This window comes from Oryzias latipes, chromosome 12 (assembly GCF_002234675.1).
Source record: "Oryzias latipes chromosome 12, ASM223467v1".
Classification (NCBI taxonomy): Eukaryota; Metazoa; Chordata; class Actinopteri; order Beloniformes; family Adrianichthyidae; genus Oryzias; species Oryzias latipes.
The window spans coordinates 26,321,836-26,340,508 of record NC_019870.2 but is presented as its reverse complement, the minus strand read 5'-3'; the positions used below and the strand labels follow the sequence as shown (position 1 = coordinate 26,340,508).

General features: G+C 43.8%; 1 protein-coding gene and 1 long non-coding RNA gene across 4 annotated transcripts in view; both read right to left on the bottom strand.

The window, feature by feature from the left end:
* Nucleotides 1-4,056, bottom strand: part of whrn (whirlin) — a 192,374-nt gene extending 188,318 nt beyond the window's left edge. The window contains exon 1 of one of the 3 annotated variants that reach the window (XR_002874267.1): nt 2,097-4,056. Coding sequence is in view for 2 of the 3 variants with exons in the window: in XM_023960685.1 (XP_023816453.1) it covers nt 2,097-2,840 (744 nt within the window). In the remaining variant the exon portion in view is untranslated. The remainder of the gene's footprint in view (nt 1-2,096) is intronic. The other 2 variants (XM_023960685.1, XM_023960686.1) reach the window with 2 other exon arrangements.
* Nucleotides 4,057-8,297: 4,241 nt separating this feature from the next.
* Nucleotides 8,298-12,523, bottom strand: LOC110016117. Its single transcript, XR_002291394.2, has 2 exons — nt 10,660-12,523; nt 8,298-9,198 (listed from the first exon to the last, which is right to left on the bottom strand). It is a non-coding gene; the product is annotated as an uncharacterized LOC110016117 (long non-coding RNA).
* Between the last annotated feature and the right edge of the window lie 6,150 nt (nt 12,524-18,673).

Genomic DNA, 18,673 nt, shown 5'->3' with positions numbered 1-18,673 from the left:
GAGGGAAGTGTTGTGGGGAATAAGCCTCTTCTATCTGTGCTCCGAAGCTTTAGAACGCTTTGCCGCTAGATATTAGACGAGCGTCTTTCTTCACTGTCCATTTTTAAAACTCGACTTAAGACTCTTTTTTATAGCCAAGCTTTAAGTCATCTATGATATTTTACAACCAAGTATTATTGTGTTATGTTTTTAGCCTAAGGGTTTTTTTTATGTTATGTGCTTTCGTTTTATTTTGCCTTTATGTTTCTTTTTGCTTATTTATTAAATCCGTTTTTTATAATGTTTAGCCAGTCCGTGGAGAAAGTGGGTGTGTCTGTTAGCCAGGGGGTGGTGTTAGCAGCGCAGACTCTTCCGGGGAGGGGCTGGTTCTCACTTTGTGATGTCACAATGTGAGAACCCACTTGTTAGTTGGGAGGGGCTAGGGCTCAGAGACAGGTTTTTAAAGGAATACTCAGAAATGCGTGAATAAATCAAACCACTGCTTTGGGGTTGTTTGTGAGAAATTAATGCTGTAGTACCCTTAAATGCTCAGAAAAGGTTAATTTTGCATGGTAAAACCCCTCTAAAAACAGCAAAAAGACCATTTTTATCACGGTGGATCTTTAAACACTGTTCTATTTGATCATCCTAAGCTTTGATTTCTGCATACATTCACCTCAGCATCACTCAGGTCACCAACAATGCTAACATCCAGAGCTGCATTTATCTTTCAGCAAAACCCCGGATTTTTGTGTGACAACAGCAGAATGTGACTGCTGGCAGGTCACGTCCTAAATGTTTTAAGTCTGGGCTCTCTGGACACACCCACGTGTGAAAGAAATGACGCCTCATGGTCCCTGAACCACTGCTTCACAATCTGAGTCTAATGAATCCTGGCGCTGTCATCCTGGAATGTGCCCGAGCCATTAAGAACAGGGGAAAAAAGATACCCATTGATTGAAGGGCTCAGTACCTCATGATAATTTATTCATCTGACCTGTCAGTTTAAACACCGTATGAGGAAAGGCTGGGTGGTACACTCCAAAAAATGACATGTTGGTTAAACTTGATAAAAGTATGAGAGCATATCCACTCAATTCAAATATGTTAACAAAGCACGAAACACTTTTGACCGGAAATCTGAATGTAAATATTGGAGTGCAACATGATTTACTGGCCTGAAACCCGATGACCAAAAACCAGTCCTACTAGATTTGTTAAGGTTAATGTAACCAACCAAAGTACGACCTGACTTGATCTTCGGTTCATCTTAACTGAAATTCTAAAGGCAGGAGCCAATTAATGTAATATGGTACTTCTACAAATAGACCCAGGCCTTGTGGTCGAGTGTCCACCATGGGACTGGAAGGTCTTGAGTTCAAATCCTTGACTGAGTCATACCAATGACTCCAAAAGTGGGAACCAATGCCTGCCTGCTTGTCACTCAGCATTGAAGGGTTGAATTGGGGGGGGGGGTAAACCACCAAATGGTCCCTGATCACAGCTGTGTCTGCAGCTCACAGCTCCACCAGCGGTTGGGTCAAAGGTGAAGAACTAATTTTACACATCTAGCTGCGTGATAACGTGGACTGAAGTTAAAGTTGTTCTTTTTTGTTGTTTTTTTTTAAACTAAAAAGCATTATAGTGACTATGGAGGACCTTTGGTTAAATATTATTTATAAAATATTATAGAACATGAGAACAGGCAGGCCATTCTGAGATCAGCTAAAGATAGAAAATGACTCAGTGCCAGCAAGCACAGAGTCCATGTCAGCCACACAGACACAACGTTCACCTGTCAATCAGAGCAGAACTGGAGGCAAACCCACAGGATTTACAGGACCATGGACAGTTCCGAGGCACCCAAATCACACATGCGCTCTGTCCCCTCAGTCAAGCAGCTGACTCCCCAGCCCACCCCCAGACCCAACCCGCGCGCGCTCAGCAGTATCTCTGGAAAATCAATGACAGCTCGGATGCCAGGCGCATCACTAACACCCCGCAGTTGAAGGTCAAGGCCGCGTGTTTCCCTGACTCTCACGACTCCACGCAACAACTCAACCATTTGCCTTGCGGGTTTGGGGGTGCGGGGCTGGACGGGGAACAGGTAGACTCACCTTCACCGCTTCTGCGTGCGTCACTTTGTCGAAGACTTTGTCGTTGACTTTCATGATCTGGTCACCGATCCGCAGCCCCTGCTTCTCCGCCAGGCTCCCCGGCTCCACCAGAGACACGTAGATGCCCACGCCGTGCTCCGAGCCGCCGCGGATGCTGAAGCCCAGCCCCTCCTGGCTCTTGTGCCTCTTCATGGTGACCTGGCGCAGCTCGCCCGGGGGCTCGTGGATGAAGTTCCTCCCGAGGAGCGGCACCAGCGGAGCTGTCCCATCGCTGCTGGTGCTGAAGCTGTCCGGAGAGCCGCGCAGCGCCACCTGACCGTCGGCCGGCTGGATGGGCGACAAATGACCCGGTGTCGTGGGGTTGCCACCGGGGAAGTCCCCCGGGGGCGGTTCTGGGGTGCCATTGCTCGCAACTAAATCCGACTTCAGGTACAGGCCCTCTGAGGTGTACTGCTCGAAGAGCAGCTGGTCTGAGCGCGGGATGACCAGCCGCAGCATGGGCAGAAGTTGCCGCTTGCTGGGCGCGTTAAGGATGACGTTGAGCGTCTGCACCAGGTCGTACACGTTCCTCTTGGAGTGGTAGACGTTCAGGCAGTGGATGAACTGCTCCCTCTCGAAGTCGTTGAGCAGGAGGTTGAGCGCGTTGTGGAGCTTCCTGACGTTGGCCGACAGCGTCCGCGCGCTGGAGGCCACCGAGTTCGCGGAAGAGCTGAGCGACATGCGCTCCAGGTCGGTGCTGCTCATCCTTGCAGAGGGGCTCGGACACGGCGCCACACCGCTGCGGGTTAGGACACGCGCATGAGCGGGTGGTGGCGCGGGATCAGAGCGGCGTGCCCTCCTGCGCTCCTGTTCCACGCATGTTGGGGCTCATGCGGCGTCACCCAAACGCACCGGATGAAGGTTAGAGTCCAAATAATTTAATTCCAGCAAATGACTTGGGAGTTACCTGAAGTTATATAAGTAAACGCCTCGTTTCCACAGAGAGCTTAATGCGCCACGTAAGGCTCTGAGCCGGAGTGTCATCAGCTGCCGTCTTATTTTCCAGGAGGTCAGGTGGCTGCCGAGCCGCCGCTTCTCTGGTGTCCGCCGCTCCGTGATCAGCCCCCTCCAGGAAAGAAAACAAACCCCCACACCTGGAGTTCAGCTGATTTCATTCACTGTATGAAAAAAAAAAAAGCTGCCAGCGAAGGTGAAGCAAGTCCAAGACGCTGACAAACAGCAGAAAAAGTTCAAACGCGCGTCTCCGCTCCGCGTCCGGACCTCAGTCCTCCGCTGCGTCTCAGGTTTCACCAAACCGGAACAGGAAAAACGCCAAGAAAACAGCCGTGGAACTCCAAACGCGCAGCGCCGAGCCTCCCGATCCACGCACGGACGTTACTACAGCGACTGAGAAGCTGCGGCTCCGACGTGTCTCGCCGTCCTCTGTCCGGAAATGACGCAACCCGCAACAACCAAAACCCGCCTCCACTCCGGTTCAGCCGACGACACCGACTCCAGCAAACAGCCTGCAGGGGGGCACCAATGAGGTCATGACGGTCACAGTTTTTCCGCTCAGTTTGGTCATGAAACCAATTAAACGACTGTGAAAAGCGCCCCGGTTGCTCTAAGAAGGGTCGCTTCAGCAGGTGGCTGAACTGCAGGGCAAAAAAAAAAGACTCAAAGGTCACGCGCATTCCTGCTCATTCTTCTTTTTGCCATGGTCTTAGCAGGCCTCCATCCTCAGGAGTTCCCAGCCCCTCAGGTGATGAGAAGTCATGGGGCTGTCCAGCACACATTTATGAAGTATCTTCTCTATGAAGGAGCTTTTCTCATAGGTCTGAAATTCAAGATTTTATGACGAGCCAAAGGCTCTTAGTTTTTAAGAATGTTGCTAAATCTGGGTCACATGGTTCTTGTATTATCAATACATTTTATTTATATTATACTAAGAGAAACTTGGACATTTGCATTGCCAATGATAATCCAAGTGTGAATGCTGAATCTGTAAATGCTGAAGCAATTTGATGAATTCTAGAATGAAGAAGATAAAGTTTCCATGAAATGGAATTAGAAAGAATATAAAAGCTGCCAAATTCAACAAGTTAATAATGCAAAAAGCAAAAAACTTGTAAAATATTTAAGAAAACGCAAACACTAATTCAAAGGTCTGAAATAAATACCAGCTAAGCTTAAAGACCCACTCTGATGAGTATAGAAAGAAAATGAACCTCTTAAGACTGGAGGGAATATTTGAGCTAACCGTCTAAACATGTCGTCACAGAGCTCCTTAAGCAGAAGGAACTACTGGTGGACGCCACGTCCTAAGAGTTTAGGATAAAAATTGCATTTCTGAGTATTTCTTTTTTAAATTGTTGTGAATTAAAGGTAGACAAAAACAGAGCCATTTGAAAAATATATTTGTGACGTATAAAAATACGCTTCCTGCTCCGCTCCATTCTGATACATCTTGCTCAAAACTGTACGACTGGATACCTCCAGTATTGCTCGCCATTTTTGTTACAAATTTAGGTTGGGTGTGTGAGGGGCTGTAAGCTAGTGGGAGAGCATGTAAACAAAAAGCTCTCAGCAACAGGGAAGTGAAACGGTGGGCTTATTCCACGCCAACACTCCCGTCCACAACTTTGAGGTAAATTTCTAATGAATTCCTGCCGCCCTGCAGAAACTATGGCCTAGAAAATGACCGTTTTTTTTTTTTTTAGTTTGGCTAAAAACGGTACGATCATAATTAAAAGATCAGAGAGAATTCTTTTACAGCAGATCAAAAGATGATCGGAGCAGGATTTCAACAAGGTAAGACATTTCTATCTTTACTGAACCAAAGCTTTGATTTCAGCGTAAAAGTTAACCCTATAATGTTTACAGACTTGTGGTATTTCCCTATTTAAACAGCACAATCATGAAGATCTGATCCTGGCATTTGGCGTCACGTTTCTGATTCAAAGGAAAAATCTTTGTGGCTCCACACGTCTGAGCAGCAGAGCTGATGCTTCAGGAGAGGAGTTCACAAAGAACAGGTGAAGTTTTAGTTAAACCGTTAGGATCAAAGCGGATGTTAGGTTTAGTTGAGGACCCTTAGAGAAGAATGATAGAGTCTGTTTTGGTTCATTGATTGTGATGGATTTACAACTACCGCATTCGACTGCAAACGGTGATATTCCTTACATTTGAGGGAGGTCATTCTGCTTGCTTGGTGCTGGTGACCCCGCTGTCTGCCCCCCTGTTTCCCTTCACTGTGTTTGTTTGGTGCTGTTTGTGGTTAACGAGTCCCTGACAGCATGCACTCTATTTTGTAAAGCACTTCGAGTTCCACTTGTGTTTGAAAGGAGTTACATAAATAACGTTGACGGCGTATTCACTCTCATGTTTCCCTCCTGGTGCTGGTTTCCTTTTCTGTACAGAAGAAATATCATTCACTTCACCTTGGCATTGATCGCAGGGACTCAGTCGGACTACTGGGAGAAAAAAAAATCTCCTCAGACTCGTAACAACTCTCCATGAAGTTGCGGTTCTAATTTGAGAAATTCACAGCGGCCAACTCACGGTGGAGGGTGACAAATGCAAAAGGGCTTTAAAAAACACCTCTGGGCCATTCCAGTGATAAGTGAGGCCATTTGGATTAACCTCTACAGTTTTGAACCCTCAGTGAAGGATGCTGTCAAGGATTTCCTGGATTACTTTAGCCATAAAAAACCTCAAACGGGGGGGTCCAAAGCAGATGACTTCATGCCTAAGTTTGTGAGTCTTCTGAGACGCAGCATGAGCAGCGGTGGGGGGAAAGAGCTTCCTCCTTTCATTGACTTATTTCATCTTTAAAAACCTCACTTACTGCTGTGGCTGAATGACTGTTCTGTCTCACCCACCTCCCTGATGCTGTGTACACCAGGGAGATGGAGTCCAGACTTAAAGACCCAGGAATTCGTCTCAGGTTCCTCTGACTGCACGTAGAAACTTCTGAAACAAGGTTTTACAAACTCTGCTGTCCGAGATGAATGTCCGAGTTGCAGCAAGCCAAATAACGGACGTTTCCCAACAGGCAGTTCTTCAAATTTATGTCCGAGCAGACGGCTAACGACGTTGTTGGCAGCTGCCCTCTTTCTTTATTCCTTGTCAGATGTGTGGACTGCACGAACTAACAGGAGCTGCCATGAGTTGTGACAGTTTGTCCTCTGTGGGTAAACATGAGGACAAACCAAAGGCTCTGCTCTTCTTCCTGCTGTCAGCTCATCTTCTCCGAGTCCACCTCTGGTGAGGGTGAACACGCACCTGAACATTTTTTAGCTCTGAGGAGATTTCTATTTCTCTAACAGACAAAAAAATAAATAAATTGTTGCTCCATTTTTTCCCAATTTTTTTGTGTAATCTGGAGAATGAAGCTGCACTTCCTCTGTTTTCCACCTGTTATCTTCCTCTTATAATGTCCTTTATGTGTTGGCTGTGGTTCATTAAGAGCAAAGAAAAGCCTCACCTGTTTCCACTTTAACTAATCCCTGGATTTAGCATCATCTCTGAAATTGGTGTGTTATGAAGGATTGTGAATTTGACATAATTTTTAGACACTAAATAATTTTTACCAAGAATGTATTTGTCAAAATATATCAATACTTCATGCAAAAGTCTCAAATGATAATGTATATTTTTTAACATGTCCAGAATGCTAAATAGTGACACCTGGCGTTTGCAATTGGTACTACAACCCAAAGTCAATGTTATTCCTTCAATGTGTCGCAAGTGAATTGGATTTTAGCATTGGACTAATATGGACTGTAAACTTAATCTTATTAGTTAACTTTCTGACATAGTGCAGAAAAAATAGAAGGATTGAGGAGGATTATGTAAAACTGACACATCCGCTCCATGGAACAAATTCAGGTCTTTAGTTCAGTTTTTTTATTCATGTAACTGTTTGCTGTCATTATTCATTGATTGATCGATAACCTTCCAGTTTGTTGACAAGGTTCACTGATAAACGATCATGAAGATTCCCCTGCACCTCGGTCTACTCATGTTCCAACACTCCGCGATGGGAGGACTCTTGAATCATTATGGTGTGATCTTTGCCTGACAAGGAAAGATAAATGAGGAAAAAGATCAGCTGCTCCTTTTCTCCCTGGAAAAAATCTCTGCCTCTCGTGGTCGTACAGAGTGAAGACTCTGTTGTTGTACCCCTCACATGCTGGTCGGGGTCTGCTCAAAGTTCTACCGTTAACATAGCGTCTAGTGGTAAAGGTGTCAAAAAAACCTACACAAAAACAACTTTTCTCTCTGTGGATGAAAATAGGTTTGAATTCACAAAGAATCACACAGGCATCATACAAGATGCGTGCGTTTGTTATTTTCTGTCCTTACATTTTGTACTTCTCTTTTATATTTTGTTCCTAAGAGGATTGTAAAGAAAAAGCTACAACTTCATTGATTTGTTTTAATTCAGACAAAACAGGCCCAAATACACCTCTTTATTCTCTCTGTTCTGATTTTCTCATGGCTCTGTGTCTGCAGGCCTCTTCATGGTAAAGTAGAATGTGCTTCTTTTATTCTTCAGCTGCAGCCAAAAAGAGCAAAGTGGAATTAAAAGCACCTAGCGGAGGGATCGATACTGAACAGGAAGCAGTGCCAATGTCATCTGCAGAGGATGGTCCCAGCCGCTCCGCTGTGCCGTTCTGGCAGCAGAGCTGAGGATGCAGCAGATTTCCCACCTTCCCATCAAACAGGATGTTCGTGCAGTTTATCGAGGAGAAGTGAACAAAGGTTTGAATTATGATTCACATTTTTTGGATGCAAAACTCAGTCACACACAAATGTGTTGAAGTGGACTAAATCAGGACATATTTTTTAAAAATAAAGTGCTAAGTAATCAAATCAAATAGCAGAAAATCCACTAAAAAATGGATGTTTATTAAAGCTACAGATGGAGTTGCGTTGCTTCTTCAGCTAAAAACGGACGTTTCTAATTCTGAGAAGAACTTTTGAGAGAAAAGTTTAAACATAAAAGATTTTCTTTACTAATCGTGTTTTTTTCCTAAGGATTCAAAACTTCACATTTATCTGCAAACTGTATAAATTCAAATGATAAATTTCTTTTCAAAGTTGAGTGTTTTCTGTGTACAGAGTCAGGAAGATGTTGTCCATCCTGATGAGGAGCTGCACAAATCCTGCTCTGACGCATGGTAGGCTGCTAAAAAATATTTTTGTTCCAATTTCTGTTTTATTTTTTTGGTGTGCTAGCATGAACACACAGATGCAAGTTGGGTCATACTACCCAACAGCAGCCAAAACCCACATCTCTGCAGCCAGACACACCTGCACAGCATTCAGTCTGTGCTGCTGCCTCTTTTGACTGACACTTTCAGGAACCACAGAGCACGAAGACTTTAGAAAGCACAAAGCTGCTCCTTTCAGGGTAAAACTGCAAGTTTTTACAAGCGGAAGAAATAAGAAACCTCAAACTAAACAGGGTTTACTGGATAGGATATTTTCTGGAAACAGGAGCAGAGACAAAAAAGGGACTTTTGAACCCGAGACAGGTGAGGATTTTCTTAATCCTCAACAGCCACAGGAAAATGGAAAAGCTACCAAACAGAGGTAAAATATAATGGACAGAAACAAACACTTCAACCATAACAGCAGCAACAAAAAACTGTACAACTATGAGGAAAATATGAAAGACGTCAAACTCAAGGGTTAGGGAAAAAAATAACAATCCCAGAAAGGAAGTCCAGCCTGTACAAGAACATGTTCAGTTAAATTCAGCAAAAATATCTAGATGTAGATTGGGGCAGTCACCAAAAGTGGAGGCTGCAGTCCGGGTGAGGACTCATGTGTTCAGCCTGAAACAGTAACAAGCAAATAACTGCTTCTCTCAGAAGACGTAGATCTTTACTTGCTGTATGGGAAAATAAGACACGGAGGATTCACCAGATGAACTTGGAATCTGTTGATTGCTGACGATGAGGTCCAAACCATGTTTGGCTGGTCTGGGTTTAAAGATGACTGATGACATCTCTGTGTCACAAACGCCTGCAGAGCTCATTAGTTTGACCCCAGAGTTTTTCTTTCCTCTCCGCTTCAGGAAAAGAGACAAAGACGCTTTCTGCCAGCAGAGCGACTATCCAAAGAGAGAAAGATGGAAAAGATGAGTGAGGCTCATGGCCGCTCAGTCAGACACTGGAACTCAGTCACCAAATATAAAATCTGCTTCTTCATGTGAAATCTGAATCAAAGTCCTTCTTCTCCTGAGGTGGTAGCAATAAGTTACCTTTACTCAGTTACTTGAGTAAATTTGATTAAAAATTGTACAACTCACTGTATTTTTTGTACAATACATCTTACTTTACGCAAGTAGATTTATGATGATAAGGCAGTACTTTTGCTTAGTTACAGTGGGCTGTAACTAACTTTCTAAAGCTTTGGAACCGTTTATTCTTGGAATATAAAATGAAATTAATGCAACAATCCTCAATCCTGTTTGGATGTGGATCCACAGTCCTCTTTGTTGTGTTTGTAAAGCAGCAGTGATGTGTAACAGGATTTTTCCCCTATAAAGGAAAACAAAAGTTTCATTATTGAACATCTGTTCTCTCACGTGTTTTACTACCTTCTAAGAAGGTTTGGGATCCTTGTCATGCTGAAAGACACAGCTACGTTTCATCTTCAATGCCCTTGCTGATGGAAGGAGCTTTTCCCTTTAAATCTCCCGATACACGGCCCCATTCATTCTTTCCTTCACACGCATCAGTCATCCTGGTCAAATCATCCCCAAAGCATGATGTTTCCACCCCCATGCTTTACAGTAGGTATGTTGTTTGAAAGCAACACAGCATTCTTTCTCCTACAAACACGACTAGTAGATTCTTACTTATAGGTTTAATCTGACCATAGGACATTCTCCTAATCCACTTCTGGATCATTCAAATGCTCTCTAGCAAACGTTAGACGGGCCTGCACATTTACTGGCTTTAGCAGGGAGACACGTCTGGCACTGCAAGGTTTGAGTCCCTGGTGGCGTCGTGTGTTCCTGATGGTAGCCTTAGTTACTTTGGTCCCGCAGGTTTGGTTTTGTTTGGTTCTGCAGGTCATTCACTAGGTCCCCCGTGGGGTTCTGGGATTTTTGCTCACCGTTCTTGTGATCATTGCATCTCTCATCTTTTTAAGTGGGAGAATTTTCACAATTGGTAATGGACTATATAATTTTTTGCCCCACTGTACTATATACTAAAACACCCTTCTTGTGCTGTCAGAGCGTCGTGTTTCTCTCAAAATGGCTTCGACATCAGTAGGTTTAACCAGAACTAATTCAAATGTTAGGGGCTCCTTATAATAATTCGCCCATTGTTTTTTGAAGAAAAAAAAGAAGCCTTTTAAGTGCACCTTAAGTGCTGAAAATTTAGTAAGTAAACACCATTTATCAAATTTTTCAGCATCTGCAAACACATTTTAGACCATGAACCACAAAAATTCAAAGTGTTCCTCAATAATTACAGTACTTTTCTTTACTCTTACGTGAATAATTAATTAATTCTCTTTTATTTTTACCTTTTAAATGTGTGATGGTGTGGCACCCACTCACCTTGGTGCCTCTGCATTAATCCCAGCGGGACCCCACGAAAACTTGGTGTCAGAAGTGGGATCGCAGAGGACAGCCACAAAAAGGTGAGAACGCAGAGGTTTGGGGAGAAAGATCCCACAACAACCACAGCTCCTCCGTCGAGGACTCCATCCACTGAGAAAGAGGGGGTGGATCCGGGTGGCCTCACCAAGGTGAGTGGGTTCTTTTCCTTATTTCAAGAACAATTGAGCTCTGCAATAGCTCCACGCAGGGCCAAATCCACACACAACACCTCCGTCACCTCTTTTCTCTACCTGTGATGCTCCCTTTTGAATGTTAAGCCCCTCCCATTGGGCGTGGCTCTTCATTATCCTCCAGGTGGCATCACAGGAATTAGTTTTATACATAAAATGAATAAATACACATAAAATAATTACACGGTGTGGGTCCCCTTTGCCATCTGACGGTGCCACACCGTCACAAATTGTATTTGAGGGACCTAACTGCATCTGTTCAAGGCTAAACAGAGACCTTCGATTCCAGCTCAAACTGCGTGAAAGCTGTCCGGCGAACCAAAAAAAAAAGTGCATCAATATGAGTGAGAGTGCTTACACAGAAGAACAAACTCAGGTTCTGATGGACAAGAGATGCTTCGCTTTGCTTCATTTTTCAGTCACTAGCCTGCTAACCTCTCACTTACACAGGTACTCATGTGGGGCATGAGACTAACCCCTGCCTTATTGCTTTTCACCCTCACTGTGTCATGTTTTTCCACCCAACTGTTCAAATGTCATGCTTCTTCAGATTTGCCCTGTGAGGACACGAGGCGGAGCTCCTCCACCTCATTCACAGCCTTCAGAGTCCCTGCAATGATTAGGAGAATCATCACATTCCCATAACTTGTAGGAAAACAAGCATAGGACGGAAGGCCTCTGATGATGTGTGTCAAACTTCCGCACTCAGCATCTTCACAGGAAAATCCTGCCATGTGACAAACTCATGAACAAAAATCATCTACATTCTTTAGGCAGGACTCATGTCCTGCGCTTCCAAAGGAAACTCCAACCCCACAGGAGATGTTCTCTGGAGAAAAAAACACCAACTTCAGCATCAGCTGAGCAGACAGAAACTCCAGAAAGAGCTGAAACAAACACTTTTGTCAGGATTTGGATGAAACTGAAGCAGAGCTGTGGGGAGAGCAGAGATCAATGGCAGGAAATGTTCTGCAAGTCTCTTTTTTTAATGAATTCTTGGTTTTCGTGGTCATGTACCTCTCATCTGTCGGCCAACCTTCTTTAAAAATGGCCATCGTCTTCATCACAAATTTCTGCAAAAGAAAAAAATTGGAATCGGCTTTTTTGGCCAAGTTCAGTGCATGCACAAGGAATTTATCTTCAAATTCGAAAACTTCAAAACAAAAATTATTACCAAAACAACATTACACATTCAGGTCTGCATCTTTGATTTTCCCCTAAATGTTATGCATAATCTAAAAAAATTTTTTTAGCAACAAGCCCATGTATCTTTCAGTGCCTCTTTAATTGGACAGAAAGACAGAAAATTTTGGATTAACAGTACTGGAAAGTAACTGAATTATGGGGAAATTTCCCATGATATATTTCAGTCAGACAACTCATGCAGTAAAAAAAAAAATATTCCATGAGGAAAGATTTCCAGAAAACTTTTGCGTAATAACTACCCCTAACGGATCTCACAGGTGGAAGCCGGGGAGGAGGGTGGGGCGACGAACGCAGCGCTTGCGGTAAAGAGAGTGAACAACTGCACACCTGGACTTAAATAGGACACTGAACAGGTGAGTTGATTAACTGAACCCCCCCTAGGGGAGTAACCAAGTAAAACACTGCTGAGTAATCTGCCTGAAAGGCGACCAAGGTCGCTCATTGCAGTTTATTTGTGTTTGAGTGACTTTTTGCTTCTTACTACCCTCATTTCAGAAATAATGGCATACCCTGTTACACCAATGTGCTGCGTTTAAGGTGTTTAAGGTGTCACATAAACATATTTTTTGCACAATGTTGTGCTGGTCAGAACCAACATCTCAGTGAGAGATGGTTCCTGGTTTGAATCCCAATCATTGACTGTATCTGAGAACTGGGCCGAGTGATTGTAACGTCACCCATTGAAAATGTCTTACTTCTGACTCAACCATGTCAAGTCAATTCAGTTGCCATTTTTTCGCAATACAGATGCCGCCATGGTGGAGTCAGATGATGGCAGGGATTGGTCCGAGTCGGCTTGAGTCAGCACCTCCATGGCAATCACCCTCACCAATCAGGAGTGAGCTTGTTGGAAGGCCACACCCCTACCACTTGGAAGCTGGTTCAGGAGAATCTGTCAATCGTTGAACGTTTTGAACATTTAACGTGAGACCACATTCTTTTATTGAGGCATCTGATTGGTCAGCTTATAACTTGAATAACTTACACTACAGAAAAGTTGTCATAACAAAATTTAGGGTTATTATAAAGGTTAAAAAAAAACACGTGTCAGAGCAAGAATAGTTCTTCTGGCCAATAGAATGACTGACTAACAGCTGTTTATTTCTCCAAATAAGTCTTCTTGGAGTCAGCAGTGACTTTCTTTTTGGTAGGTTAGGTGAGGATATAAGCAACATTATGATCTTTAGTTGGTTATTTTTTCTACAAATAGGACATTAAAATCAGGATTTTTAATTTTTGACCTCCTGGAGCAATAATAATTTAAAAATCTTGAATTTAGAAAAATGTTCTTTTTATACCTATGAGAAGTATCCCACTATATAGAAGCCTTTGGAGTCGTACTCCGCCATCACATGAAACAGGAAAGGATCAGTGTCATAGTTTAATGTCTTGTGGTCTAGGAAACACATTTCAAGTAAGCCCAGGTTAGGGGGGGGGGGGGGGTGTCACTCAATCCAGATCCCATGTACAGTCAATGATGCCACTGGCTCCTCTGCATTTGCATGTGCTTTCACGGCATGTTTGCGTTTTTCTCCTGATGCTGAAACTGGCTTTTGTGTTCCAAAAGCAGATTTCAGTGGTCGAGGCGTGTTTTCCCCTCAGGCGTGTGGTGTTCTGTTCCACCATGTAGCTGAACACGGACTGGAACCTCCTGTTTTTTCTTAAAGATGGCTGTGATGAACTCCAGCCAGCGGGATGCACGGTGCATGGATGAATATAAAATTTTCTGATTAGATTCACCTTTGGTGTACTTCTGATGAGTTTCTTGGATGTTCTAGAATGACTTCTGTCTATGCCTCTTCTTGGAAATGCTTTGATACGTTGGCACAAACACTGAGTGGAAACTTGCATGCAGAGGTGCTCCTCTGGTGTGAGGGAGGGAGGGAGGCCTCGGACGGAACAGAAAGCACAAACACCGCTTAATTGATCTTGCAGCATCGAGCGTCTGAGACGATGCGCTCTGAAGCACAACTCTGGCTGTTTGGGAAGAATATCAATAACCTGGCCGGCCTGTCAAAGAGCTATGTGAGACATGGCTGACAGTCCAAACACAGGCTGAACTGTGGCGTCGTTCTGATCGGAGCGTGACGCACAGCAGCAGAGAGCGTGCAGGTGCCAATGTCATTATGGCCACCCAATTTAACTGTGACATCGCACAAAGATCTCCATTGATGCACTAGCCCAGCTATTATGTTTCCCACAGATCTATTGGGAAGCGTGGATGTGCTGCGCTCGTAAATCGAACCCATTCTCAGCTAAAGTATGATCATGAGGACGTCAATAATAAACAAGACCTCATTTCATGCGCAGACTTTTCTCTGACCTGCAGCACGGTGGCAGTCTGGGTGGTTCTGTGAGTCAGACGGTTGAAGTGCAACAATAGGCAGAGATGGGCTTATGGAAACCTCTGCAGTCTGTTGTAGAGAGTGTTAGAGGTGAATGAGAGGAGTACAGATGAGTGAAGACAGAGAAGTGATGTAAAGAAAAATGGAAACAGCCAAACTATTTTAAAGAATCAATACTGAGTTATCAAAACACATGAGAGAAACGCAAGCGCTTTGGTGTTGTGCAGCGTATTGCAGCACCAAAGGGACAGGAAATTGTCACCACAGATTCTTTCAAGGGACAGAAGAATATAAAGCTTTTGCAGAAAAAGAAGTTTAACCTCAAAAAAGTTCCTTTTACGCTAGAATTCAGCATGCAGTCGCTTCATGCCTCTGTGAGGCTCATGCTACGTTCACACCAGACACGTGACACACATTCAGGAACATGCGTTTACCCCACAGTGGGTGGGGCTTATTCTTCTTCTGCTTTTTTTTCTACTGTTTACTAGCCCGTGTCTGCCACCTACAGTTGGAAAAGGCTTGGTGTTAAAGTGATACAAATCTTGTAAATCTCACTCCAGGCTTTTTCTTTCACGGCTCTGTTTCGACATAGGAACGACTTGGTGTCTTATAATTCCAGACGGATTCAAATCGCAATTATCCGTTTCTCCTCCGTGATCAATTTTCTCTCTCTGGACTACTTGATGGGACTACCTAAACAGGTGTGTTCAGTCAATCAGGATGTGGAATCACTTCAGTCAGGCAATCAGCAGAAAGATGGTCAAGGAGAGCTGGAAACCAAGCAGGATTGTTGCTCTTGAGAACCAGGGTTGGTCAGCCCTGCATACGACGATACCAAATCCAAGTTTCTGATTGGTCAAAATTCAACCTGGTTAAACTTTTAAAATGAATTTAATGGATGGACATACGTGCAGCCTGAAAACCGTCATGGAAACTTGCGATGAGTTTTGAACACATAAATCTGAAACGTATATTTCTGTGCATTTCCATAAACTTTTCATTGAAAGTAGTGGATTGACAGCACATTGCAGAGGGCGGTGTGAACGTAGCTCCAGTAATCAGCAGAGTCGGTCTTCAGCAAAGGTGTGCTGCACCCATGTATCACCCCACCTGAGAGGGAATTCCTGTAGGAGGGAAGAGGCAAAGAAGCTAATGAATGTTTTCTGCAGAACAAAGAAACCAAACTGTCTTAGCAAAAAAAAAAAAAAAATGAACATCTGAATCCTTTAGCTTTTTGTGCTAAATGAGCCATCAGGAGGAAAGGACAAGCTCTGGATGAGCAGCAAATAAACTCTAAGTGTAGTGCTCCTGTAAACCAGCGACAGGATCCCTCTGAACGATTTTATTAGAAACCTTTATGGACATCATCGAGGCCTAACAAATGTGAAGGATGCATGCACTTTCTCCTGGAGAAGGTGGTTCATTCATCTGTTCATTTTTATGTCCTGGTTTTCCAACCCTTCACTGCTTCTTGACAGCAGTGTGGCACATCTCAGCCCGCCCCGCTGCTAAATGCTGCCCAGGTGGATGACATGTCAGCCTCACTAAACACACAGAGGAAGCTGCATTTCTGACGTTTCGGAAAGTGGCTCCTTTTGATCATCAATCTTTTCCACCTTCTTCATCCTCACAGATGTTCAGTACCTGGAGAAAAGTTTCCATGGTGACTGTTTTGCTGACTCAACTCCTTTAAGCTTCAAAAACCAACAAGTGCAGCAGAATGAAAAATAAAGAAAAAACATTTGTTGCATCTACTGTAGACTCCATTTCCTTTGAACTGTGTTGTTTGTTGTGCTTTGGGGCTGATGCAGGAGACTCATTCCAGACTGCTTTCACCCGGGACTGCCTCTGTTTGCTCCCTGTTAAGTAAAGATGGAGCGTGGAGGTAGGTGTTTTTTTTGCAGCATTTAAACTCAGACTTTTGCCCTGTTGAAGAAAGGAATTCCTACACTGGGCCATGCTCCTCTTCCTCGTGAGCATGGACTGTTAACTTTGAAGCAAGCCAAGAGGCAGAGCGACTTTGTTCACTGATTCATTATGAGTGATGAACGAGGGAACAAAAACAGTGGGGATCAAATTTGTTGGTGTAAATTTGAAAAAATCTAAGACAAGCATGTTGCAAATGATTCTTCTGTTGTTTTTCTTGGATTTTATTCGTAGTGCGAAAGATTAACCAACCAGACATGTGCACCGCTTCTTTATTTTGTCCTTAGATACCTTAAAGAGTCCTGAAACACGGTCAGCTCAGATTTTGTTCAGGACTGGAAAATGAGAGGTTGTGTTTAAACTCCTGCAGGAAATCCTGTATCTGCCAAACACAGACAAAGGATCAAGTTGTTTTGTGTGTTGACACTCAGATGGATCAGTGCTCTCAGAATCTGTTTTTCTGCAGACGTTTCTAACAGTTGTAACATCCCAGCTCGATGCCAAAGGCCAGAACCTCTAAACTTACTGAGCAGGGGCTTATTTTCACCGTAAAATCCTGCAATCCATTTTTTATTTTACCCACAATGCACTCCAGCAGGGTTTTATGGGGGATTTGGGTGTGAAGACTGATTACAAAGGAGTGTTATACTATAATACATTTTATTTCTAAAACAGCAGTAAAAATGTGTTGTAAACGTTCAAACGGGGTGCATGTCATCTGTTAAAAAACAGCTGCCGGCCCAGGAGCATAAAGCCTGTAAACATCCGTGTTTCACTGCTGTGTTCAGTGAGGCGGCTGTTTTAAAGATGACATAAATTCCTAACTGTGAAGCATCTCTATTTCAAATTTGCAGCAGTCAGGAAGTCTCTGAATGTTTTCATGGCAGCTACACACTCTTCACGCTTTGTCAGAATGTGTGGCCGAGCTCTGCTTCGTCTTCCAAAAGAACAAAATCGTGTAGATAAAATAGTTGATGAAGTTTTCAGATTGGGGGATGTGGCTGTAAATGTGGACCAACTTTTCTTTGCAAGTGATCCCTTCACATTCTCAGAGCTGTCATGTGTTCACGACTCCTGTTTTACTTCAGTTACCCCTGCAGAGAGAAGGAAGGTTTGTATTTGCATGGGTGAAGGTCAGGTGAGAGGAAGATGAAGGAGTCAGTGATGATGAGGTTCTTAATACCTGTGAAAGCGCTTCACGCTTCACATCCTCCAGGACTTTGTGCTCTTTGAGAAAAGCAACAACGATCTTTTAACAATTCAGCAGACATCAGGGTTTACACTTTTACTCATACATTTTCAATTATTTATATTTGAGTTACATTATTCAGAATTAAATTTTAACCAAGGCAGCTTCATCATTTATACATCTATTTTTATCATTAGTCGGTGTTTCATGAAAACATTTTATGCCTTTATTCTAAAAAATTCTGATCATTTTTCTGATTCATCCATGGAACCAATTTATCTTTATTGCTGCATTTATACTTTTTAGAATATATTCAGCCCATTTAGCACTTCTTTTTTAGTGTAATAGGTAATTACTGCAGGACTTAGACAGATCCCTTCCTTTTTTTCCCCACCCTTTATGGTTGAGAGAGTTCTTCACTCATAAATCTGTTCTGATCTAAATCATAACTTAATGAGAGCATAACCAGTGAGGTCTGTCCCATCTCTCCTGTGGTTCTGACTGCGTGGGCTGGAGGGGGTTAGAGAGGGGGGTGTTGCTGCATTAACAGCAGACCAGGTGTGGTTGGAAGGCCGGAGGTGAGCTCTGCTGCCCCATCAGGGGATTCTGGGAAGCAAATACTCTCACTCCTCTGGATAGAGTTCAAATGCAGAGCCCTTCCACAGCATCATCATCATCACGCAATAATCAAGCGTTTCTCACGGATGGCGTCAGCTATTACAGAGAGGTTTTAACGTCTGAAGCTCTGCAGAGGTTTGTCCCGATTAGGGGAAAAACCTGACCGGAGACGCCACATGCAGCTGCCCCCCCCCCCCCCCCCCCCCCCACACCAGTCTGTTGTTGTTAAGGGTGAAGAGCATTTCGGAGAAGAGCTCTGGGAAAGCGAGGTCCTTGAAAAGCATTATGATGATTAGATGGAGCTCCCAGTGGGCTGACAGCAGTGATGGATGTGCTCTTCTGCCTCCTGGTGGAGCTCTGCCGGAACAGACCCGTTCAGATGCATGTTTACAGACAGAAGGGGTTCGTTTGCAGACCGAACACACAAACGCACCAATCGAAGTTTTGTGGGGAGGAAACGGCATCTGTGTCGTGATTTATTCTGAGGGCAGGTCATC